The sequence below is a fragment of the Amblyomma americanum genome, chromosome 9 (genome assembly GCF_052857255.1).
Source record: "Amblyomma americanum isolate KBUSLIRL-KWMA chromosome 9, ASM5285725v1, whole genome shotgun sequence".
Classification (NCBI taxonomy): domain Eukaryota; kingdom Metazoa; phylum Arthropoda; class Arachnida; order Ixodida; family Ixodidae; genus Amblyomma; species Amblyomma americanum.
In genome coordinates this window covers 118,496,579-118,522,567 of record NC_135505.1, presented here as the reverse complement: position 1 = coordinate 118,522,567, position 25,989 = coordinate 118,496,579, and the positions used below count along the sequence as shown (strand labels likewise).

The window sequence follows — 25,989 nt, the reverse complement described above, 5'->3', positions numbered from 1 at the left end:
GTCAGCAGCCAACTGCCATAACCACTGAGCCACCGCGGCGGCTTCCACAAGGACATGTGTTCCTCCCTTGCAGCTATAATTCAAACTTCCTGTACTCGTGTTCATTCACTGACAACGTTCGGTGTCTGTGCATGGCGACAAAAGACGAGGCGGTATACGCATGCAGTTATGCAGTGGGAGATTCCAGGCGTAGCACAGGCTAGACCTTAATTTTTTTTGCGTTTGCTTCCTGACAGGCTCATGCAGTTGTTTCCTTTTTATCCAGAGGCGTGGTGGCAGTTGTAAAACACTGGCTTTTGCGACATACAAGTCCTCGGTTCGGTCAGCTGCTGCAAAGATTTCATTACATTTATGAGCCGATAATTTTCAGTGCAGAGTCGTACTACAAGTGCTCGTGCAAACCACAGGCTAACTCCCTTTGTCATTGCTCCAAGATGAACACATCTTCTATTTAAGAGTCAGGTCGTACAATAACCCATTTGCGACATTCGCTAATGGCACTGCCTTGCTAAGTCACTCAGGATAAGAACTGGAAACCATGATCACTGAGTTAGGCAGAGCAGAACGATTGGTCAAAAAATTTAGATGCAGAAAACCAAGGTAATGTTCAACACTCTGGCAAGGAAACAGCAGTTCACAATTGGCAGGGATGGGCTGGAAGTGATAAAGGAATACGTCTACTTAGGGCAGGCAGTGACTTTTGATCCAGATCATGAGAGGGAAATAGCCAGAAGAATAATAATGGAGCGGAGCGCATATGTTATAGGTTCTCTCGGATCATGAATGGCAGTTTACCAATATCCCTCAAAAGAAAAATGTACAACAGCTGCATCTTGCCGGTACACAGCTATGGGGTAGAATCGTGGAGGCTAACGAAAAGGCTTCAGCTTAAGGACAACGCAGCCAGCTATGGAACAAAAAAAATATAGGTGTAATGGGTGTAACGTTAAGAGACCGGAAGCAGGCAGAGTGGGTGAGGGAACAGGCGCGCGTTAATGACATCCTAATTGAAATCAAGAGGAATAAACGAACTTTGAACGGTGTGTAATGCGAAGGTAAGGTAAGATAAGATATGAAGGTAACCGCTGGTCCATAAGGGTCACAGTGTGGATTCCAAGAGAAGGCAAGTGTAACAGGGGGCGGCAGAAAATTAGTTGGGTGGATGAAATTAAGAAGTTCACAGAGATATGGTGGCCACAGCTGGCAAAGGACAGGGTTAGTTGGAGAGGCAAAGGTGAGGGTTTTGCCTTGGAATGGGAGTAGTCAAGCTCATGATGATCATGACGAAGGTATGTGCTTCGTGGGGTTTAAACGTCCTGAAGATGCACATGGGCTATGAAGACGTCATAGTTTACAACTGCGAAATAATTAGGCAACATGTGGTTCTTTAGGACGCGCTTTCGCATTTTGTGTCCATTGAAATGCGGCTGTCGCAGACGGGATTTGGTTACGCGACATTGGGATAACAGCCAGCGCCTAGCTGATTTTTTTTAACAGATACGTGGTCATCATCATAAAAACTTCATTATTATACCTGAGATATCCAGCGAATGCAGGCACAAGCGTCTGTAAGAGTAAAGCTTTGTAGGAGGCTAGTTTGTCGTACATTCTGAGACTGGGGAGCGCTACCATCAAGACTATGGGGCAACACCACATAAGAACATCACGAGACACGAGCGCTCGTGTCTCGTGGTGTTATGTGGTGTTGTCCTTTTGTCTTGATTGTAGCGCTCCCCAGTCTCAGTCTGTAAGAGGGCCACATGTGATCGCAACCAAACGTCAGTCGCAGCCAAGGCAAAGAAAGGGCGTACGTTTCCTGGCTGCGCCGTGGTACTTTATCTGGTAGTTTGGTTTGGCTTGTGAGGGTTTAACGTCCCAAAACGACTCAGGTTATGAGACAGGCCGTAGTGAAGGGCTCTGGAAATTTCGACCACCTGGGGTTCTTTGACGTGCACTGACATCGCCGGTACACGGGCCTCTATAATTTTGCCCCCATCAAAATGCGACCACCGCGGCCGGGATCGAACCCGCGTCTTTCGGGTCAGCAGCCGAGCGCCGTAGCCACTGAGCCACCGCGGCACAATATCCGTTAGTACAGTTTTACTTCTTGCAACTAGTTAATAAAAATTATACTAAGTTCACTGGAACTTTAATTGCTTATTCAGCGCCTCTCTTAGGAGGACCCCTGCATCTGTTTTATATTTTTTGGACCAAAAAAAAAACGTGTCCACTGCGCTTATTGATGATTCGCATCTGCGAAGTTCACTTGGTGTGCTTGTACTGAAGACAGTAGTCCGCCGTTCGCCCAAATGGACTGGCATCCGTTCTGTTTGTGATACCATACTGCTTCCGCAATCCAGGAACGTTTCGTTCGGGGTCTCATTCATTCATTCATTCATTCATTCATTCATTCATTCATTCATTCATTCATTCATTCATTCATCTTAATTTGCATGGATGGCCTGAAGCTTAAAAAGGGAATTGAGAGTATTAGGTGCGGGTTAGGCCTCGGGACACAAAAATGAAGTCCACAGTCCGGCCTCCTAACCTTCATCTAGCCTTCCGCGTATCTTGTCTGCGATTGTTGTATGTGTCGTCAGATGGCGCTACATGTCATGCTCTGTCATCAGAATGAATGCATTGTGCGCTGTGCAAAAAGAGAAAAGCGCGTACTTTCGTGCTGGCCTCAATATTTTGTTTTGCACCGAGAGGCGTGGCTTGCAAAGCACTTTTCAGCACTAGAGCAGCGTCACCCTATTCGATTCACCAACGTGCAGATTTCGTCAAAATATTTTTGCTGGGCGATAACACGCAGTCAGGGGACACTACAAAAGTATAGTTAAAGAAGCGTTGCCCTTTTTTGCCACCATTGGCTCTGTGACATTCCGTGTGTGCTACGAGGATCCACGTTCGACGGCGCGGCGTAGACGGAGACCCGTGACAGCGGCATCATCAATTACCCAGCCATGCTCTTTGAGTGACGACCAGAAAAACCGGACCCGCCGCCGCCCCGGGGAAACAGGCTTTATCCTCCCCAATTTCCGGGCACATTCCAGGACAAGGGAGCTGTCAGCGGGCCAGAGCGCGCCGTACCACAGCCGACGCTATGCGCTACCGCGAAGACAACATTCTTTCCCTCCCCCCCCCTTTTGTCGTGGGCTATCGCCGGGAAGGCACCCACAGCTTCCCAGAAGGGCCGTGACGGACACCTGTCATGGCGGACAGGCAGTACTCGCCAAGAATGTGGAAAGACAGGCGCTAGTGAATTAGCTCCGAAGAGAGAGCCTGTGTATACTCTCACTTGAGAGAGAGAGTGGTGACGTTTTTGTTGTTTATTTAGTTTGTATTGTTAACAGACTCTGGGTTCGAGGCTAAGCCCAACCCAAGGGGTGGTCCCCATCTCGCATGTTATTTTGGATTGGAGAATTGATGCTTTGGGCGGGCCACTGGAAATGACCGCCCTTAGTCCTTTGTTAATCAAGTGCTTAAAAGCACATGTAAACGGATGCAGTCCAGTCTGAGCTGGGGCTCCATGCTTAGCATGTAATGTGATGCTACTTAGGCACTAACCTGCCCGGTCGATGAGTAAAGTAGTGCAAAGTTTGTTCTTTTGTAAATTCCGTTCTGCTTTTTCCAGTTTAACTCTCTGTATATGTATGTTGTAAAATTATGCTCTGCTGTCATCATCTACAAGCTCGCCTCCTGTTCATCTTCCAAGCAGAACGACACTAGAGGAAGGGTTTGTGAACCATCCTCGAAGAAACGGACGACTATTGAAATTCTACTGCATACACGCTGAGGACGACATCGTTCGCCAAGAGGGCCTTCAGTGCCGAAGCCCGACGGCGTGCAGCTTCTGCCAGCAACCGCTCGAGCCCAACTCCGGAGCCACTCCATCGCCCCCATGAAGTCGTCGGCACGTAAGCTCGGACGCCCCAGCCTCTGATGTATAACCTTAATCATGTGCAATTATTGAATATACCTGTTTGTTTAAACTGAGCCATACGGTGTCTCTTTGCCTCTCCGTCCCGTGTGGACCTGCGCATTATGGGGGTCATCACACTGGTGTCAGAAGTGGGGTCTCAAAAGCAAATGTCCTCTGAATGCTGTGACATTCATGACTTCAAAATTGTAATCAAAAGGGAATCACGGGACTGATTGTGGGACTTTTACCCCCATTTGAGAGGCTTGAGGCACTGGAGGGCTTGAAAAAAAAAATGACTGTATCTGAGGGAGCTCCCACTCCACAGCCGTCGCTCGGAGCAAGCATGCTGGCATTAGGAAGCGTCATTCCGACGTTTACGGGAGATAAGACAGGGGTTCCAATCTGCGATTTCTTTTCCATGCTAGAAGAGATTGGGAAAATGGGGGGATGGTCCGATGCTCAAATGCTGGGAATGGCGAGGTGTAAGATAGCAGGAGCTGCTCATGATTTTGCCTGGCGAGACGAAAAAGTAAAATCCACAAAATCATTTGCGGAATTTAAGAAGCTCGCGTTTGAGCATTTCGACACTGAACCACGTCACGTGCGGGTACAGAGGTTCCGTGACGCCGGACAGATGGTAGGGGAGGACGTGCGAACATTTTCGTCACGGCTTCAGCGCCTAGCACGCGATACGTTAAGCAGGGAGGAGGAAGGAGACCAGTTAAGGAAGAAATACGCGGAGGATATACTTAAAGAGGAAATGACCGCTTTGTTCGTGGCTGGTCTGCAAGACCCCTTGCGCCGGTTCGTGCTCTCGCGAAAGCCGAGCAATTTCGACCAAGCCGTGGAGGCCGCATTGGATGAGGAACGAAATGAGGCGTTAACGACAGCCGCAGCGAGAGTACGCGTCATAGAGAGAGCGGTGCTCAACCCTGAGGTTGCTCTCTTGACAGAGCGGTTAGATCGCTTGGAACAACTGCTAACTCAGCAGGTAGAACGCCAGGTTGAAGCGCGCGCTCAACAGCGCCCATTCGCTGGAAACCGGAGACCGCCACAAAGCTACAGGCGCGGTATGCGAGATTTTGAAGAAATCGTATGCTTCGCTTGCCAGGGTCGCGGACACATCGCCAGGTTCTGCCAAAACGTGCGCCGTGGGGAGCCACAAAGAGAAGCAGGCGAGACACGCCCTAAGCAAGCCGACAGCGGGGCTCCAGATACCGAGACAAAAAACTAGTTAGTCCTCCCCAGCCTGAGGAGCGTGGGGAGGGAGCAGTAGATGATGAGGTGGTGGTAGTTTGTGTGGCCGACGAGGCATGCCCTGTTGTGCGTTGCAAGTTAAATGGTTGTTGCATGGAATTGTTGATAGATACGGGGTCAAAGGTGACATTGCTTAAGGAGAGCAGTTTTAACACGCTTCGAAGGAAGGGGGACCGCGAGGTGTTGGTAGCGTCTGGTGGTATGGCAACCAAATTTGTAGGCATAACGGGGGATCCTCTTGGCATAAGTGGACTCTACCGGTTACACTTCTCCCTCGGCGGAATTGCATTGGAGCACCCCTGCTACGTATGCCCGGACACGGTGTCTCTGCCAAACGGAGTGTCAGGTATATTAGGGCAGGATTTTTTGAGAAAAGGGAAGGTAGTAGTCTCATTCTCTGAGGAAGAGGTTAATGCGGGCGGCTCAAAAGTTCCGTTTTTGAACAGGAGAGGGGCTGAGATTCGCATTACCGATATTGACACCCGTCAAACAGTGGGATCATTGGAGAAGGTATATTCGCGGGTTGCCGTCCGGCTGGTCGAGGAGGCGGTCGTCCTTCCTTGGTCGGAGCACATTTTGTACGCGTTTGTGCCTTCAGATGTAGAGAGCGGCGCCGTGGGAGTGCTTGAGCCGGTCGACTCTCTCAGCAATGGCCTGAAGGCAGCCGCGTGCCTCGTGACAGTTAATGACGCCCACAGAGTGCCGCTACGGGTGGTTAACTGTAGCCAGCAGCCACTGAGCCTTCCCAAGAACAAAACATTGGCTTTCTTCACCTCTGCGATAGAGCAACGTGAGCCCATCGATACGGTACTCGCAACTGTAGAGCATGCTAGTCCTTCGGCTGCTCCAAAGGTGTCGTTCGATCTTTCTCACGTAAAATCCAGGGAGAGGGAGGCTCTGGCTGGTTTGCTGAACGACTACTCGGAGGTATTCGCCGCGTCCAACCTGGATTTGGGCTGCTGTGGCGTTATAAAGCACAGGATAGAAACCGGCACTTCATCGCCCGTTTACCAGCGTGCGTACAGGATTCCTTACTCCCAACGTGAGGAGATGGAGCGGCAGGTGCAGGACCTGATTGATCGCGGCATTGTCGAACACTCAAAGTCACCCTGGGGAGCACCAGCACTATTGGTGGAAAAGCCAGATGGCTCGTATCGATTGGTAGTGGACTACCGCAAACTAAATGCCGTAACTCGCATCGATCCATACCCCATCCCCAATATACAGGAGACGCTTTCTCAGCTGGGCTCTGCCAGGTACTTCACGGTAGTGGACATGGCGGCGGGATTCTGGCAGATAGCAATGGATCCGGCAGATGCCGAGAAAACGGCATTCAACACGCCCTCAGGGCACTATGAATGGAAAAGAATGCCGATGGGTCTGGCCAACAGCCCTGCTGTCTGGCAGAGAACCGCTGATGTTATCCTGGCAGGTCTTCTGGGGAGGCTGTGCTTCGTGTATATGGATGACATTATCGTATAGAGTGACAGTTTTGAGAACCATTTGCGCGATATTGAGCAGGTTTTGGTGCGACTAAGAGCAGCGGGTCTCAAGCTGAAGCCCTCTAAGTGCCAATTCCTCAAAAACGAGGTGAAATACCTCGGGCACGTTGTTTCAGCTGACGGCGTGCGACCGGACCCTGAGAAACTAAGGTGTGTCTCGGATTTTCCATCCCCGACTAGCGTCCGCCAGGTCCGGCAGTTTCTCGGCCTGATCGGTTACTACCGAAGGCACATAGAGGAGTTCGCCAAGCTCGCTAAGCCGCTCACCGCCTTAACAGCCAAAAATGTCGCCTTTCGCTGGGACGAAAACGCGGAGAATGCTTTTGGGGCCCTGAAAAGGAAGCTAATGAGTGCACCGCTGTTGCGCCACCCGGATTTTAATTTGCCCTTCGTTATGGCCACAGATGCGTCAAAGTTCGCAGTTGGTGCCGTGCTATCTCAGGTTATCGAGGGCAAAGAACATCCCGTTGCTTTTGCTAGCCGACAGCTGAGCCCCACAGAGCAAAAGTACGGAGCTACGGAAAGGGAGTGCCTCGCCGTTGTCTGGGCAGTAAAACACTTCAGATGCTACCTTTACGGCCGCAAATTCAAGCTAGTCACAGACTGCCATCCTCTGAAATGGGTGATGAGTGTCAGGGACCCTAGCTCGCGACTCGCTAGATGGAATCTACACCTGCAGGAATACTGCTTTGAAGTTGAGCACAAATCAGGAAAGACACATCTGATTGCTGATGCACTCAGCCGCACAGCTGCCGTGGCAGCTATAGATGAGTTTGTCCCCGTAGTCGACCCCGCCGAATTACGCACAGAGCAGTGCAAAGATCCTGACCTGAAGCGAATAATCGAAAGCTTAGAGGGCGCACCGTCTCACCCCGAACAGCTAGGTTATTTCATTGGCAAAGACGGCACCTTGTGTCGGCGCACGAGGCCAACCAGGAAAGGGAGACCAGAGAAAACCGCTTGGGAGAGAGTCGTCATACCTCGGTCGTGGACAGAAAGGGTTCTTCGCGCGTTTCACGATGCGCCATGCGCCGGTCATTTTGGCGTAGCGAAGACACGCAGGCGTGTGGAGCGTTTGTACTTTTGGAGTGGCATGCGACAGGATGTTAGAGACTACTGTGCGAAGTGTCATTCCTGTCTCGAAAGAAAAACACCCAAGGGACGAAGACCAGCTCCAATTCAGCCGTTCCCTGAGGTTTCGGCTCCCTTCGAGCGGACAGGTATGGACATAATGGGCCCATTGCCCACGACCACTTCCGGAAACAAGTACATTTTAGTATTTGTCGATCACCTTTCAAAATACGCGGAAGCGGTAGCACTCCCAGATCAGAAGGCAGACACGGTTGCAAGAGCATTTGTCGAACAGATCGTGCTCCGACATGGACCCACGAGGCAACTCTTGACAGATCGGGGAACGAACTTCGTGTCGCAGCTAATGAGGAGAGTTTGCGAGCTGCTTAAGATCGCTAAGAAGCAGACAACACCGTACCATCCGGCTTGCAACGGCGCGGTGGAGCGACTGAACCAAACCGTGGCCGGGTTCCTGTCGCATTTTGTTTCGCGCGACCAGCGGGACTGGGACTTGGGGCTCCCGTATGCAATGTTTGCCTACAATTCCGCAGCACACGAGAGCACGGGCGAATCGCCATTCTTTCTTCTCTACGGCCGAGACCCGGACCAGCCTAGTGAAGTGCCAGAGGGCCCCCGTCGTGTCCCATACGCTTCACTGGACGACTATAAGGTGGAGCTAGAATCGCGCTTGCAAGTGGCGAGGGACATCGCAAAGGAGGCCTTAAAGAAAGCGGCGAAGCGCAGGAAGGAGGTGCACGATCGCAGTGCTAGAGACGCGCCGTTTAATGTGGGGGACAGCGTGTACATTGAAAACTGCCAAAGGCAGATTGGGCTAGCTCGTAAGTTCCAGACGAAGTGGAGAGGACCGTGCGTGGTTGTCGAGAAGCTTTCTCCGGTAAACTTCAGAGTCCGAGACGTGAACCGGCGCTTGATAAGGATACACGCAAATCGCCTCAAGTCGGCACCGGTTCAGTATTCACGAAATGAGGAAAGGGAAAGCGCGGATTTTGATGGGGACAGAAGTGAAGCGGAGCGCGCAGATAGTTCGCAAGAAACGCCCTCTCCTGCATCTGTTCGGCAGGCGCCAGAGGTGACGGCCAGAATGCCACCGGATTTACTTCATGCATTGCTAGAAGAAGAAGCGCGCGAGGTTGCCGCGCAGATAACGCCAGGAGAGGCTCCTGCCACGAGCCCTCGCGAGTCCCAAAGCAGACAAAGGGGCACAGACTTACTTAGTATGACTCATGAAGGCCGATATCCGCTGCGAAATCGGAAAGCTAAGTCGGACTAATGGCGTAAACAGAGCGGAGTTTTGAACTGGTTAGAATTGTGTAATGCCACAGCTCATAACATTGCTATGTGCTTATGTGTTAAGTTATCGGAGTTGGTAGTTAAACCTTTCTGTCATTAAGTAACACCTTCACAGGAGAGCATGCGGAGCGCATGCAGAACCTGCCCTACTTCCTTTCGTTATCTATATTTTTGTCTGTGCCGTGATCGTGCTAGAAGTGGGAGCTCCTTTGTAACTGTGGTAAATTTATTTCGTCCAGTTTGGACTAGAAAGCAGAGGCTTGGGTGCTGAGTTTCATGTTTATCTGTAAAAGAAGATCAGTGCTGCCCCTGGAGACGCCAGATGACAGCGGAGGCATTGGTGTTGTGCAGTGGTGTTGAGTGCAGCGAAAAGTGTTTTGTCGGACGCACTGTGCGAGGCGATTCAGAAAGACAAGGGGAGCTGCGTGGACTCAAATGTTCGGAGAACATTCTTCTGGAGGGTGAGCGAGTGTGACATTCCGTGTGTGCTACGAGGATCCACGTTCAAAGGCGCGGCGTAGACGGAGACCCGTGACAGCGGCATCATCAATTACCCAGCCATGCTCTTTGAGTGACGACCAGAAAAACCGGACCCGCCGCCGCCCCGGGGAAACAGGCTTTATCCTCCCCAATTTCCGGGCACATTCCAGGACAAGGGAGCTGTCAGCGGGCCAGAGCGCGCTGTACCACAGCCGACGCTATGCGCTACCGCGAAGACAACATTCTTTCCCTCCCCCCCCCTTTTGTCGTGGGCTATCGCCGGGAAGGCACCCACAGCTTCCCAGAAGGGCCGTGACGGACACCTGTCATGGCGGACAGGCAGTACTCGCCAAGAATGTGGAAAGACAGGCGCTAGTGAATTAGCTCCGAAGAGAGAGCCTGTGTATACTCTCACTTGAGAGAGAGTGGTGGCGTTTTTGTTGTTTATTTAGTTTGTATTGTTAACAGACTCTGGGTTCGAGGCTAAGCCCAACCCAAGGGGTGGTCCCCATCTCGCATGTTATTTTGGATTGGAGAATTGATGCTTTGGGCGGGCCACTGGAAATGACCGCCCTTAGTCCTTTGTTAATCAAGTGCTTAAAAGCACATGTAAACGGATGCAGTCGAGTCTGAGCTGGGGCTCCATGCTTAGCATGTAATGTGATGCTACTTAGGCACTAACCTGCCCGGTCGATGAGTAAAGTAGTGCAAAGTTTGTTCTTTTGTAAATTCCGTTCTGCTTTTTCCAGTTTAACTCTCTGTATATGTATGTTGTAAAATTATGCTCTGCTGTCATCATCTACAAGCTCGCCTCCTGTTCATCTTCCAAGCAGAACGACACTAGAGGAAGGGTTTGTGAACCATCCTCGAAGAAACGGACGACTATTGAAATTCTACTGCATACACGCTGAGGACGACATCGTTCGCCAAGAGGGCCTTCAGTGCCGAAGCCCGACGGCGTGCAGCTTCTGCCAGCAACCGCTCGAGCCCAACTCCGGAGCCACTCCATCGCCCCCATGAAGTCGTCGGCACGTAAGCTCGGACGCCCCAGCCTCTGATGTATAACCTTAATCATGTGCAATTATTGAATATACCTGTTTGTTTAAACTGAGCCATACGGTGTCTCTTTGCCTCTCCGTCCCGTGTGGACCTGCGCATTATGGGGGTCATCACAGCTCCAATCCTATGAAACAATTGGAATACCAACAACAACCGCATTAGCAAGCAGTTTGCTCGGAGTTACACTAAGAACAAATAGCGTTAACGTAAAAGACTGAGAAGAGAGACGAAGCTGAAGAGGCGTGCCACAAATTTAAACTGAGTTTATTTTCTTCCCGTGGCACCATACCAAGCCAGTGATTAAAATAAAAAACGCGCCAAAAAGATAGAAGTTAAGTGAAGTATTGATGCAGATTGCTGCGTCACTGGCGCTTGGAAATCACAGTTTATTTAGACGGTGCTCACGTGCTCCAATGTAGCTGCTTAAACCTTGAATCCCGATTTCTTGAAGTCACGGTGCTGCTTGGGAGGCAATCCTCTAGAATTTCGCGTAGAGCTTCTATCGTGTTTTCAAGAATCATAGTAATCCTATTCTGGTTTATCAACATCTTGATGGGCAGTCGACTTTGGTAATGTTTGCGAAGTTTTCAGCTTCGTCGCATTACACGGAGGCGTATTATCCTCGCGAGAATTTATATTATTCACCCAGTTAAAGCTCTAAGTCACAGCCGTGAACGCCACGAAAGAAAAAAAAGAAACGACAGAACGTAGCTGTTGAAACTGATTGTGAAAGCTAGGACCCATTGCACGGTGATCCGGCCTGGCAAAACCTGGTTTAGGCAGCCTTTCAAAGTCGCGAATCGTATGCAAGAAATTCATTCTGTGCTCTAACAGATAATTGGCATCTAAATCCATGTCACTACCTAAAAACTGCAAGGAACCACGCGACGGTAGATCCTGCGCAAAGCGCTATTCTCATGTTGTCTTCAAACTGATATAATACTGTTCAATCTGCGCAGGTGAAGGTGTTTTATGTTAAGATGGAGAGTTGGTACTTAAGCAGGAAAGCGCGTTGTGCCTCTTGTTCGTCCCTTGTTTCCGCGTTGGTTTGAGTTCTTGGGTAAGGTGTTTTCGCTCGGGTAAAACAACTAAAAAATTTCTCTCGTATCCTGAAACATTGAGTGCTTCTAGAGACGTAGACCCGTTGTCGAGAGTTCAGTTATTACCTGCCGCTAAAATTCGAGCAACAGAGAAACGTGTGCAATTCTATAAGCAAATGGTTTAAAGAGAAGCCAGCCGCATTCAAGTGAAGCAGATTAATGAAGCGTTCTGTTGGCAAACGCACTGAACATAGTTAATTCCATAATGCCTTCTAATGCATTCCCTTGCGTCATCAAACAGTTCTGTGCGACGCGCTGAACGAATCAAATCTACCACATCTAGAAGTAAGGCGTGCAGTATAGTAACAACGCTATTCAACAAGCGTACATTATTGTAGATAAACTTTATTGCAGATGAAGTGTGGCCAAACAGTACACTCACATATTTCTGCAAATACTGGTGTAACAAATAGAAATAGGAGTGCCTAAAACGGCACTGCACTAAAAAATTACATTACAAAAAGTTATCAAACTTCATAATTAAGCTTTGGCTGAGAGATCACAGAAAGCGAAGCTAGCCGGGGACCTTAGAAATCTTGAGGCGACGAAAGATTGCACGTCAGCACTCGGCAACGAAACGATTTAGCCGCGTTTCTCTTACGACAGGGCGCCACACCGCAAAACAGTCGACAAGTCCTTCATGTCGAAAATATCTTCTCGCAAGAACTTCTCTGCTGATGCGATTGCCTGCTTGACCTCGCGTTCGTTTTGTCCAGAAGTCTTCGTGACGAGTTCGACCAGGCGAGCCGTCTTGGAGAAAAGCTGGAAGGCTTCCGCACACCGACAGTCTCTGATCCCCAGAACGAAGTCGGCAGCACGATTCAAGGCAACCCGGTTCCTCTGCAAGGCTTCAAAAATTGGGTAGCTCATACCGTCCCAGGCTGCCCCTCCATGTTGCACAATGGTCCGGTTGATCACCATCCCTCGGGAGAGCTCTTCAACGAGGTCATCCCGGTTCAGTCCTCCCATCCAAAGCGTAAGCGTAGTGACTGTTCTGTTGCAGGCAATGAAGTCCGAGACTGCTGAGGCAGCACCCATTTCGGCGGCACAGATGGAAAGCCTTAGCTGGCTTATGCGTCCGTTAGTTTCAATGGCTTTCAGGAGTGGTTGAGTGATCTGACCATTGTCCTTCATGATGGCAATTTTGAGGTTGTCGATGGACTTGTTGGCCACGAGCATATCGCAGAGGAGTTTTATCTTTGACTGCGGATTTTCCTCGATGGAAACGGTGAACGCCTTTACATGGTTGCTGGAGTTTAGGGCATTGAGGAAAATCTTCAGGGTGGTTTCGGAGAGGCTGCAGAAGTCGGTGTCTGGGAGCTCCTCGGGGCACGTCGTAAGACATGTCAGGCGGGTTGACAGCGCCAGCAGATCGCACTCGTCCAGAAAAGACAGCAGCACGCGTCGGTAGCCGTCACCGTGCTCCAACTTCTCCGCCAGTGCTCTCCTGGAAGAAGGATAAGTGCAACAGAGTTCGATAAAAACAAGAGGCTTCTCCTCAGCCTAAACAAACTATACACGTGCTTTCAGCAGGAGGATAGCGTCAGCTTAAGAGAGAACCCGGTGCAAACAAAGCCGGTGAACAAAGGAAACACTGGATGGAAAATGCAGATTTTTTCATGATTAAAGATGCACTAACTAGCACGTGTGCAGTTAGTGCACGACCAGAACAAACGTGTTCTATGGCAGAACGCTCAGTCAGTAGAACGCGTGAGAAAGCCGTACGTCTGAAGAGTTCTAGCTAGGCTCTAGTCATTAAAACCCTCCCAAAATTGCCACGCCGCAACCTCCAAAAGAGACGATCTAACAATACAGACCTAGCAATAGCTGCAGAATTACGCAACTAATAAGCTGGTGGTATGTCTGCACTGTCGTGAAACGCTACCGCGTCTTGCTCCGGCTGTTTCCTACCTGAGCGGCATTTCTTGCGCAGTGGTAAGAACTGGGCGGTCAAGGGAAGGCTTAGAAGGTGACATATACGCTATGTTCATGCTACGCTGTGCACAACACGATGCTAAACGGAGGCGTTGAGCAGCAGCAGTAGCTTATTCTCAATGCTTTCGCCGGCCCCGTTCTAGATGCAGTCACGCCCACCGCACACATACTACAGCGCTAAATGAAAATAATGCTGCCACGCCAAAACAAGACTACTGAAAAGAATAGCTGCTGGAAAGGAAATTCATAAGGGCTCCATAAACACTTATACAGAACACTCTTAAATACAGCATGGAAGATCAAGGTATCTAATTTTCAGTCTCCAGAATGTAAAATCTTGCTCTCCTATCTCTGTTGCAGTTGCATTGTACACGCCGTTCATGTGAAGCTCAAAGTACAGCGTCATGAAGTAGCGCTGACAAACCGCCTAAGCGCTTCGCTGTTCGCATTTCTTTTTATCGCAGCAATACATCGTTCTCTACCCGTCACGGTGGCTCAGTGGTTTTGTCGTTCGGCTGCTGCTCCCAAAGTCCAGGGGCTTCGAGTACTACCACGGAGGTTCCGTTTCGTTGGAGGCGAAAAGCAAAAGGTGCCCGCGCTGCGCACGTTGAATAACCTAACCCCAGCTGATCAAAATTAATCCGAAGACCTCGCCTACTAGGTCCCTCACAGCACATGTGTCCCTTCGAGATTTCGCGTCTCGAAGACACACATGAGCTATGAGGGTCACTATTTTCAATGCAGCAAATTAGCTGCAGTGAGTTACCACCTCAAAATAATGGCAAGTGTCAGCTATAGATGCAAAGCTACCCATTTCTGGGAAAAGAATGAAAAGACCTGTACAGAGTGGCGTACCTTTCTGCATCGGAAGCCGGGAAACCAGGAAGCGCCAACTTCTTCAGTGTCTTGTTGGTGCGAATCCCTTCGCAAAGCGACAAGGCGCCGCACACTTCCAATTCAGCTTTACTGACATCCAAGATTTCCAGCGTAGTGTTTTGCGACAGGGCCTCGGCCAAATAGCTCCAACAGTCTTCTTCCACATACCCAGCCAGGTTAAGGTCGACGAGGCAAGTGTTCCTGCACAGAGTCGACGCCAAGGCCTTTCCGCTGCTCACATCAATGGTGTCAACTTCGAGTCGCAGTTTTCTCACGCTGGTGTTGTTCTCAAGGGCCGCAAAGAATTCCCTCGGGGAGCTGCTCTCACCAACAGCATCTGCAGTAAGGTCGAGTGCCGTCAGGGCTGCAGAGGTCTTCAGGGCTTCCGAAATAGCTGAGAAATTCCACTCTTCATCGTGGTCTCCGGCAAATGTGAACGTCTTCAAAGCCGCCACGTTGCGTAGAATGGAAGTGATCGTTTCGGATTCCGAGAAGGGGTCTTCGGCGTCTCGCGTGCAGTATAACACCGTCAACGACTCGCACTTTTCTAGGCGCTTCAGAGCGCCCATGATGTCCCCAGTCAGATTCGTGTAGGACAGCTGGACAGATCTGAGAGAGCTTGAGTTATTTCGCAGAAGGGTGACTGCACTGGACTCCAACGCAGAATCATAGTCATTTATGTGAATTCGTTCGATGCCCCGAAGGGCATCCACGTCCTCCTTCACCAAGTAGAAGCCGGGATCGTCGGACGTGCACAAAGTGATCTCGAGATATCGGATGTCCTTTCCTGGTGGACGGCGCAGGCGAAGAGGGAGAGAGTTCGCGGCTGTAGTCACGGTGCTCGTGATACCCAGCTCATCGATGCAGCTGTGGTGTTCGACAAGCCACGAGATCAGGAAGGCCGCCTCTGAGTGCATTGAAGTGACATTCGTCCCGCACTTCACAACGGGGTCGTGAGGTACGTACCGGAGGCTGAGCTTTCCTGGACGTGTCTCGGCAAGCTCGTGGTCCAGTCCATACAGGACGCGGTTCCAGGAGTGCAGCTCCGAGATGAGGCCACACCTGTCCAGAGGTCCTGAAGACTTGCATGTGCTCTCAAAGTTTAACTGGCCCTTCCAGTTTTCGGTTGTAACGGAGACAGTGTCAGCCATGGTTCACCAAGAATGAAACGCCCAACGCCACGTAGACGAATGTCTCGGGAAAGCCTGTCCGATCTTGCTTCGCGTTTGGACGGCGCCGCACACGCTGGAACTGTCGCTTGCTCGGTGTCGACGGCGAAATTACCAGTCCACTTGTTCCGAAGACCGAATTTCCGAGCAGTGTGGTGCTTGAAATCCTGAAAGGTAATGGAAAGAATGCACCTATGTATACGTGTATGTCTGTAAATTTATATCTTGTCGCAATCTTATCAGATAAATACTTTAGGCACAGAGAACGTTGTGTGCACGAAGCAACACAGGCAACACCATATCGCGACGCTAATCACACCCTATGCTGGAGGACGAGGATCATGAAGTTTGTAACGTCATTTTTGGATGTCAGTCTTGCAATGAAGGAATGCTTTTAGCGGCTACAGTTCCACCCCTTCTTATCCGCGAATTTTTGTCCGGCAAAATATATGCGTGAGTGGCTTTCAAACCCATGCCTTATACATACATGTGCCGATGAGTACTCTGATGTCTCGCCTATCACCACTTTTTTTCTTTATTACCATCGGTGTCATGGAAAATGCACAGAAGAACCGCCAGCAGCACAGGTCTGTCTGTAACGTATCTAGTTTGTATTTGTGCGTACGTAAGCCATCTGGGGTTCAGCGAGCGTGGCGCTTTTGATTTGGAAGGGGTTCTTGCATTTCGTCGTAGTCTGCATGTTCTCCCATGCGTCAACGTGCAATGCGAAACACGCGGTGCAGAAAACAGAAAAACCAGTGAGTTAGCTTCACGAAAGAAGCTACAAGTGCACTGGCTTTCCGACGGCGCCGTCAAATTGACAAACACCTCTGTTTCGTACAGATAGAATGGAGACGAAAGATGCGCTTCGGCGCCGTAGCGCCGAAAAGAAACGTTACGCATGCCCGCGAAAGTTATGACCCGTGTATCGACGGTGAGCTGAGAGCGGTGGTGTCATGAACGGGCTGTACAACGATGGGTTCACGGGAGAAGATCAGCACTCAGAAACGAGGAAAGCTGTCAAAACAAGAGCACTGATCGGACTGCATGATCCCGATATGGAGAAGCGAGGAATAACTTTTCAAAGTGCCTCTAGCACGAAGCCCCGCAAGTCCCTCGCGCACTGGACGGCAGGGGAAGATTTACAATTAGGCGATGAGCCGTTTGAAGTTGGCATCGATCACTTAGTCGCCGTTCTGAGTGAAGGCACGGGACATGCCAACAAAAGAGTGCATAAACTTTACTGACAGGAGTCGGCGTCAATGCATGCAAAAAAAAAAGACGTACGCATGTATTTATTCAGTGGGCTAGTCCAGGCGTAGCATAGAATAGATCGCATTTTTGTTTACTTGTTTCTGCGTTTTGTTTCCTGGCGCGCTATGGGTGTCCAGCCGCCGACTAACACAGTTCTTGCCTGTTCCTCCAAGTTCGTCGCGGTTGTTCAGTGTTATCTAAAAACTTTGCGCTAGTCGTAAAACACGGGCTGTTGCAACTCGCAAGCATTCAATTTGGTAGCGGCTGAAGAGATTTCATACGGCTATCAGCCTGCAATTTGCAGGGCCGAGTTGTGCTACAGATGGCGCTGAAAACCACAGGTTAACTAAGTTTCTGATCACTCAAGTGTAAACACGACGCCTTGTTATCAACTTAAAGTCCAAACACAATTTGTAACAAGGTTGGGGTGACTTCCCATAGGTGCACGTTGGCTACGAAGGACGGCACAGTGGATCAGCAGCCGAAGCCACTGAGGCCCCCTTTTGCGTTTACAGCGCCTGCGCACTGGACCGCCTTGATCCTCGCCCTTTCACAGAGGACAAGATCTTCGGTCCGTGGTTACAACAGTCGACTGCCATCAAGGCTTACGAGGCACTGTTTTGTTTTTATGCGAGAGACCGCCTTGATTGACAGATTGTGACTGTTTCCCGTTGCTTCCCTCTTCCCCATTTAATTCCCTTCCCACTGCAGGGTAGCCAACCGGAAACCTTTCTGGTTAACATCCCTGCCTTTCCACCCTCTGTTTATCTATCTATCTCTAAGAATGGGTCATCACTTAGTCCAGCACCAAGTTTTTTTTCAAGCGCTCACTTCTTTTTTTTATATATGAAGCGATTCCAACAGTTCTCGCCCATTTGTATCACAGCTTCTGTCTGGAATCTTTTTCTCGTGTAACCGTGGCTCACACCGTATGCAGTACGCGCAATGCTCACAAAAAATGCGTAAATCGCACATATGAATGCGCAAATGTTTTCCTGCGCAGTCATTAATGCAACGGCCCGTCTGGCAATGAAGTGAACGAAATTCAATCGCGTCTACGAAATTTTAAACGCGACCCGAGCGCCGTAATCGACGAACCGTCCTTTCTTGCACTATACGCAGCACTACAGCAAAGTTTGGCCAGTTTGGCACACGTACACCATACCCGTTCGCCCATTGCATTATGGGCAATCTTTTGCATATACGCTACTATTTTAACGTGACAACGTTTGAGGCCTTGTTCTCCGAAAACCTGGTGTCGGCGTTAGCGAGATATCGCGAGCATGACTCTCGCAAGTGGCGACCACGGAAGCAACCTAAGAGGCAGGTGGGCCACCTAGGTCACGTGACCTAGCGGCGTTATCACCACCTGCCCTCCGGATAGTGAGCAAATAGCCCATCACGGCAGATGGCAGTTAAATGATTGGTCGCTCGGGAACCGCAACCTGGGTCGCACAAGGCCCACAGATATTTGCACCTGCGATCACAGGTCAGTTGCTCATCGCTTAAAACCGCTGAGCCACTGCGCCAGGAGGACTCCCAGGGATTCACGAATGTAAAGCCTGTCCGATACATATGTCGGAAGGTATAACGCTTCAAACCCTTCTTGTTGTCGCAACGTTTGAGCATTGCGAGCTTATTGTGTATTCACGGCATCGAACTTCTGGGTCACAAGTTGCTTGATTTTGTTTGTGTTGTGTTAATGCCGTGGTGTTTAGTATAAGTGAGAGGTTGTGTGACAAAGCTTGATGTAAATAAAATGTACGAAAGGGATTTGCCATTTATCCAGATATCTTGTGTATATTAGAGAAGCTAATGATGTTATTTAATTAATATTGCCCGTGTGAAAGAGCATATTGTTTTCAATACTCAAAATTTTTTTAATGTGCTCATTACGAACTAATTCAATTAACCTTAATGCATTTTTTGCAGTGACCCTTGGTTTCATGTTACCAATATGACTAATTATTTGCTTATGAATTGTAAGAAGCCCCAGTTGTAGTACGCCAAACTAAGTATAACAATTTCGATGAGAACTACACAGTGTTTGATACTGTAACGGTTATTGTAATGATGTAGCTTAAGTATGGCGTTGAAAAGATGCGTATTTTCACATTGTGATCCAGCTCCCGCGACTGAAGATTGTACATTAATATGAGTGTCCCTACCTAAGTTTAAAAAAAAGAATAATCCAAACATATCGTGGGCGTCAAAAACCTCGATTCCTTGTTTCTGAATTTAATTGTAAGGTTAGCTATAAGCTCTCATTTTTAGCGTGGAAAACCGCTACTTTAGTTTCCGTAGCATTATTTTTGGTTCGGTTTACTTTTGACCACACGGATAGTTTAGCAAGAACATCGTTGCATTCTTATGTTATTAATTTTTGAACGTCAAATAAGCCGAGGGCAATCGTCACCGTGCGTAATAAATTGTATTGAAGTGTCCATGTCTTCGGGTTTGCAAACTGAGCTCTGCTTTCAAGTTAGGATTCAAGTAATTCTTAGCACTGCCCGTGAATTCTTTGAGATTGGAGCTTACTGAATCAAATTTGGTGGTCGAGAGAGTCAAGCGGTTTATGCGACATCAACAAAGAAAGCAATCGTGAACATGTTATTGCTATAGTTTGCAGAATACGTATCTTTAATTTAGATACAACTGCTTCAGTTGACGTGTATTTTCTAAAAGCAAATTGCACGTAAAAAACGTTAGGCTTTTTTGCATACGATCATTGATGACCGCCTGTACATTCCCGTCTCAATCATCATCATCAGCAGCAGCAGCCTGACTACACCCAATGCAGGGCAAAGGCCTCTCCCGTGTCTGTCCAGTTAACCCTGTCTTTTGCCAGCTGCATCCACTCTTTGTCTGCAAACTTCTTAATCTCATCCGCCACCTAACCTTGCCCCTTGCTAGGCTTACTTTCTCGTGGAATCTACTCCGTTACCCTTAAGAAACAGCGGTTATCTTGCTTTCGAATCACATGCCCTGCCCAAGCCCATTTGCTCCTCCTCTTGATTTCGACTAGGACGTCATTAACCCGCGTTTGTTCCCTCAACCACTCTGCCCGTTTCCGGTCTCTTAACGTTACACCTATCATTTTTCTTTCCATGGCTCGCTGTGCTGTCCTTAACTTAAGCTGAACCCTTTTCGTTAGCCTCCACGTTTCTGTCCCGTAGGTGAGGTAAGATACAGCTATTGTACAGTTTTCTCTTGAGGGATATTGGTAAACTGCCATTCATGATCTGAGAGAACCTGCCATATGCGCTACACATCCTTCTAGTTATTTCCCTCTCATAATCCTGACCAGTTGCCACTACCTGCCTTAAGGATATGTATTCCTTTACCACTTCCAGTCCCTCGCTGCCAATTGTGAACTGCTGTTTCCTTGCTAGATTATTTAACATTACTTTGGTTTTTTATATGTTAATTTTTAGACCCAGCGTTCTGGTCTGCCTGTCTAACTCATTGATCATATTTGTAGTTCACCTCCTGACGACTCAGCAAGGCAATGTCTCTTAACGCATACAACTGGTTTCTACCTATGCCTAGTTTCCTCTTCACCGCTTTTAGGCTACCTCCGTTCTTTAGAGCATGCTGGATTTTCTCCATATTAAACTTCCTTATGTCGGCTACCCCCTTGCGCTTATTTATTAACTTCGATAGCTCTGCCAGTTCTATTCTGTCGGTAGGGTCAGATGCCCTTATGCTTTGGCGTTTCTTCCGTCTCAATGGGGACTTCTACAAATGGTCACTTAGTTGACTGGAAGTCTTGACTGCGCAACCGGGGCACCTTTGAGCGCGACGTCGGCGGCAATCTTGCAATCTGGGGCTGAGAAAAACTTGCACTGCTCTTGAGCCATCATCTGAACCGTGAAGTGCGTGGCAGCTATTTGCATTATGCGGCACCGTCCGAAGCAATCTTCGTGCACGTGTGGTAATGGCAGTCATGTGCCACTACCACGCTCCGTGCCATCGACGCAACTATACGATAACGAACGAAACCTGCGCGTTTTAAAGCGAGGGCTGATTGTGCCTTGCCACCCGTCTGCAGAATCCTACAGCGCACGGATGGCCCCTCCTCTGCAAGAGAGCGGCTATCAGACTTAATCAAACCGTTTCTCGAAATCTAAAAAAAAAAACTGCATGAACGTCCTCATTCGATCGCGCATTTCCTAGTACGCCACACTGCTAGCCGAAAAGTACTACGAGTACTACCGGAATGAATCCTTTGGGCACTAACTGAGTTGCGACAGCCAATATAGTCCCTAAAAGAGCAAGCAGTACTTCATTAGGAATTAAATGCAAGGAGACATGAGCGGCTGTTTAATATCGCCGCAGAATAACTTCATCGCGAGAAATAAATGGCGAGGTCGGTCTCATTGTACTCATTTTTTGGCTCCGAGTGTGAAGTTGCGACATAATTAGCATCGGTGAAGTAGGATGCCCGCATGCGGTTAGTCCATAAGGATGTAATGGTTGCTTCCTTAATGACTAATGCTCGCAGCATCAGGTGCCCCCTGCACTCTCGGTCATAGATTATTAAAAGAGGTAACATGGGTTAGTTGATGGTCCTGCGTTTTCATTACCATTATTTTTGTTTAAAAACAAGGAGTGAAGTTCGCGAAGCTACGCATTGTCGGCCACGTTTGGGTTCACGAAAAAGGTATGTCCATTGATTAATAACGGCAGCAAAGGAGCACAAACACAAGAGAAGAAAAACGCAAACACACGGACGAATGCTGCACCAGTCCTGGAAGCTTTGGCGTCAGGTGCGAGTGTTCCAGGACTGGTGCAGCGTTCGTCCGTGTGTTTGCGTGTTTCTTCACTTGTGTTTGTGCTCCTTCGTTGCCGTTATGAATAAAGAAAGTTATGAACCGGCCCAAAAACTTGTTCTAATCCTGTCTTGCTGTCTCCTCACCTCTTTCGTTTCTTTCCTTCATTCTGCCTGCTATCCTTTTTTTTTATTCCGCTGCGCCAGCTCAGGTGCTTCGGTATCGATGGCAGGTGCCGGGGCGAGCAAAAATTTTTTCCTCCTTTTTATTATTGTTTTAATAAACCACTTACTACTACTACAAATGTCCACGGAGTTTCTTTTTTGTCTGCCCTCCGCACAAAGGCAGACAAGGGGGTAAGTCACAGTCCCTACCCAGCGGGATCAGGGAAGCCGGACATCGGAGGATTTCGAGAATACGGGAAAGGTCAAACCCCTCCAGGAGCGTGTACGTCGGGTCGCATCCCATTGTGCGCATTCTTGCTGCTAGGCGGGCGCATGCGGACGGGGGAGAGCAATCATAATCCGCGTCGCGTGGCTTTTGTCCAATGTCAGGGGCGCCGCTGCTCAAAGGGTGGGGTCGTTGACAGCTTGAGGCGCGGTCAACAAGACAACGCCCGGCTAACTGCAGACATGAAGTATGACCGCTCGTTAACACGAGTAGTCAACCTCAGCTCACATGCACAGGGGGGAGACACGCGGGAGACACGCTTGGCACGAGAGTTTTGTGTTCGTCCATCTACTGTGCAGATGACAGTGCGTGTGTGACGGTCCCTTATATGGCCTTTCATTGAAACTCTGCCTGATGTTGGAACAACCCGCGTCGGTGGGAAAGCGAGTGTTCGCTAAGCTCGCGTGAGGAAAGGGGGATACTCAGAAATCTCGGTAGTGGAGAGTACATACTTGCACAGTGTTGTTCTAGGTTACCTATCATCTTTGCACGTCTAACTTCATCAGTGCGCTACTCACGGCAGCGAACAACACTGGACGCAAAAACCCCACACACAGACAGGGCGCAAAACTATCAACTGAATTTATTGCTCGGTGAAATCATTTTGTTTGAATGTTTGATTTTTCGTTAATTTTTTTCCTTTTAACCATTCATATTATATTAATCGTAAAAAGGTAAAAATTAAGGAAAAATTAATATTATATTAAATGAATGGTTAAAAGGAAAAAAGGGAAAATCAAACATTCATATAAAATGAGTTCACCGCGCAATAAATTCAGTTGATAGCTTGCGCCCCGTATGTGTGTGGAGTTTTTGCGTCCAGTGTTCTCGGTTCCCATGAGTAGCGCACTAATGAGTTTAAATATGAACCAACTAGGCCCATTTGCAGCTTTACTTCCGTTTTTCCACAATAATTGATTTGCTGCGTTTTCCTTTCCGCAATCGTTGAGTGGTTATGTTTACCTTTCCCAAATGATTTAGATCACCTATCTTCTTTGCCCAATCTTTGATTTAATGCGTTTTCCTTTCCCCAATAGTTGATTGGTTATATTTTCCTTTCCCCAATGATGTATTGGGTGAGTGTTTGTGAACTTAATTGGTAAGTTCACAAACACAAGGACATAGGGTATAAAAGAAGCTTTCTTGGCGGGGCCGAAGGCTGATCCGTCAAGTAAAACTACGAGTCAGTCAAATGTAAATACCTCTTCTCATTGCTTTTATCCTTCCTTGTTTTATTAATTGTAAATAAAAAGTTAACCTCTCCAGAAGTGTCCTCCAGCAACGTGATTGAGCAATATGGAATCTAGAAGGCGGCAAGCATCCTTTAACCATCAAAATCAAATCCTAATTCCCCCTATAAGATCGAGAGGGAAAATCAATTCAAGGCATTACTCATTCTACTCGTTCAGAGGCTAATTATAAAGGCATAACCAGTGACAGTTAGCGCCGTACCCTTTGGTCCCTACGGCTTGTGGATGATTCCTCTACGCGAGGCCATCTGCTTTCTGGGCCTTGATCAGCTCTTCTCTACTGACTGCTAGCAGCAGTAATAGTAGTTTATTTAACAATAATTATAAAGAGGAAGCAAGATTTTTTGCTAGCCACAGCATCTGCCATCGCTATGGGAAGCACCTGATCTGGGGCACTGGAAAAAGGGATAGCAAGCAGACTGGAGAAATGAAACAGGTGAGGGGCCAGACAGTAAGGACACCGAGGCTGACCCCTACTCCCCAAAACAGGTTTCCCTCTGCCTCGCTCCTTGGCAGCCGAGCGGTCGCCGCCACGAACTGCTGCGCTTTCCTTCTCTCACAGAATGGTGTGGGACCTTTGTACGTCTACTCTTTCGCCAAACCGGGCTCCTCCAACCATCTCCACTGTTGGAGAGGAGGTGCTGGGCTGCGCCGCTGAAGCGCTTCCGCCAGCCTTCGTGCTGTCCCGGAGGTACTCAATGGCGTACGCCTAATGTTGCAACGTCAGCGCCTATCTCGCGAGTCTGCCTGCGGAACTTTTTAGCCTCTTTAACCACGACAGTGCCTGGTGATACGTCTACACGGTGAAGACCGCTCCATCTAGGTATTTTGACAATGCGAACGTGATCGCCAGGCATTCCTTTTCCGTCACGCAGTAATTCCGCTCCGCCGATCATGAGCGTGGGGCTAGCGAACGCGACAGGGCGCAGCTTGCCCTCGTGTTCCTGCAACAAAACACTATCATGGCTATCGTCACTATCTTATGTCTGGAAGACAAACTGCTTGTTTAGGCCGGGAGGCGCAGACTAGCGATATTCGCTATCAGGTTAGCCGAGGCAACAAATGCGCCACTCTGATTCTTGCCCCAGACCCACTTCAGGCCTTTACGCTAAAGCAGGTTCAGCGGCCTTGCAAGCTGCGAACAGCTTGCAGAAACCTCTGCAAGCTTTTCAAATCTATAGGGCAAGGGTAGTTCGGAACTGCCTGCAGTTTGTCATCATTCGGTCTCAATGTGCCATCATCCACGACTAAGTCCAACAGGTTCACTCTCTTCGATGCCAACTGCACTTTCTTTGGGCTGATGATTTGACCGGCGCGTCTCATGCTTTCGAGAACGGAATTCAGGTGAATGAGGTGTTTTTCGAACGACTGTGAGAATATCACAGCGTTGTCGAGGTACGCCACGCCGTAGTTAGACCTTAGGCCACCCAGCACGATGTCCATCAGTCGCATGGAAGTGCTCGGGGCGTTAGAACAAACAAACGGGAGTCGAGTAAATTCGAAGAGCCCGCGGCAGCAAGTGAATGCGGTTTTCAGTGTCACCTCCCGCCACCTTAATCGGCAAATACCCTCTGCTAGCAATCCGAAAGCGAGAGAAAAGTTTCCGCAAGCCTTCGGCGCCGACTACTAGGTCTGACGGGCCACCGCCTTTCAGCATCTCGAGGCTACCCCCACCCCCCACCCCCTCCCTGCCTTCTTGTCGCACAGGCGTGGACACCCGCCCTTTGTGCAGGGCAGTCGTGCAGGTGTGCGCTTTCGGAGGTAATGAGGGGGGGGGGGGGGGGGGGCGAGCGGGCTGTAGCGACAGCCATTCTCCCCCTAGTCGAGCACAATGCCTTCTCTCAAGAGGAAATCCCTTCCCAGAATGACTGGTTTCGGCAAGCCGGGCAGATAGACGAAGCGATGTTTCCGCTTTGTGCCGTCAAAGCGCATCACGAGACGTACTGCTCCCTCTGCCTTTGACGCCCCAGCCGCTAAGCTTAGAGGGGCTTCGGCCGGTCTGACACGGATGTTACGTATCTGGCAGGCTTCGTACATCTCGTCGCCTACCAGTGATAGCGTTGAGCTCGTGCCGACGAGTACGGAGTAGCATCAACCCGCTAACTGCACTAGCATAAATGGGCTTGAGCACGAAGCAACTCCTTGCGCTCTACGGGTGAGCGCGGCGCGGGAGTTCCCTTCCTGACTTGCGGCTTTGACCTTCGCCAAATTCTCCCGCAGACAGCGAAAGGCCGCAGCCGCCACTTATCGCCGCCAGCGTTGGTCGAATCCCTGCTCACGACTAGCTTGGCATTCGCATGCCACGTGGCAGGCCTGCTTGCAATTCTAACAAAGCCGTTAGTTCACCCCTCCGCGTGGACGGCGGTCCCCACGTTCCACGAAACGGTTGGGGACGACTCTCCCCTCTCCCCGCGCATTCCTGGCGCTCGCTCGGTCACTGAGGCCCTCGTGACGCGGCTGCTGGAACGCGTACGGGTCAAGCGCGCGAGGGATACCGCCGTTTCCTCTGCGCCCCGGCCTCTTATCGTGGAGTCTGGGCATCTTATCGCGGAGTCTGGGTATCTTATCGCGGAGTCTC

General features: G+C 49.5%; 1 protein-coding gene across 1 annotated transcript in view; it reads right to left on the bottom strand.

The window, feature by feature from the left end:
- Positions 1-12,154: 12,154 nt before the first annotated feature.
- Positions 12,155-25,989, bottom strand: part of LOC144105409 (uncharacterized) — a 64,473-nt gene continuing 50,638 nt past the window's right edge. The window contains exons 2-3 of the mRNA XM_077638526.1: positions 14,496-15,852; positions 12,155-13,152 (exon numbers count right to left, since the gene is read on the bottom strand). Of these exons, the coding sequence (XP_077494652.1) occupies positions 12,303-13,152; positions 14,496-15,667 (2,022 nt within the window). The 5' untranslated portion in view covers positions 15,668-15,852 and the 3' untranslated portion in view covers positions 12,155-12,302. The remainder of the gene's footprint in view (positions 13,153-14,495; positions 15,853-25,989) is intronic.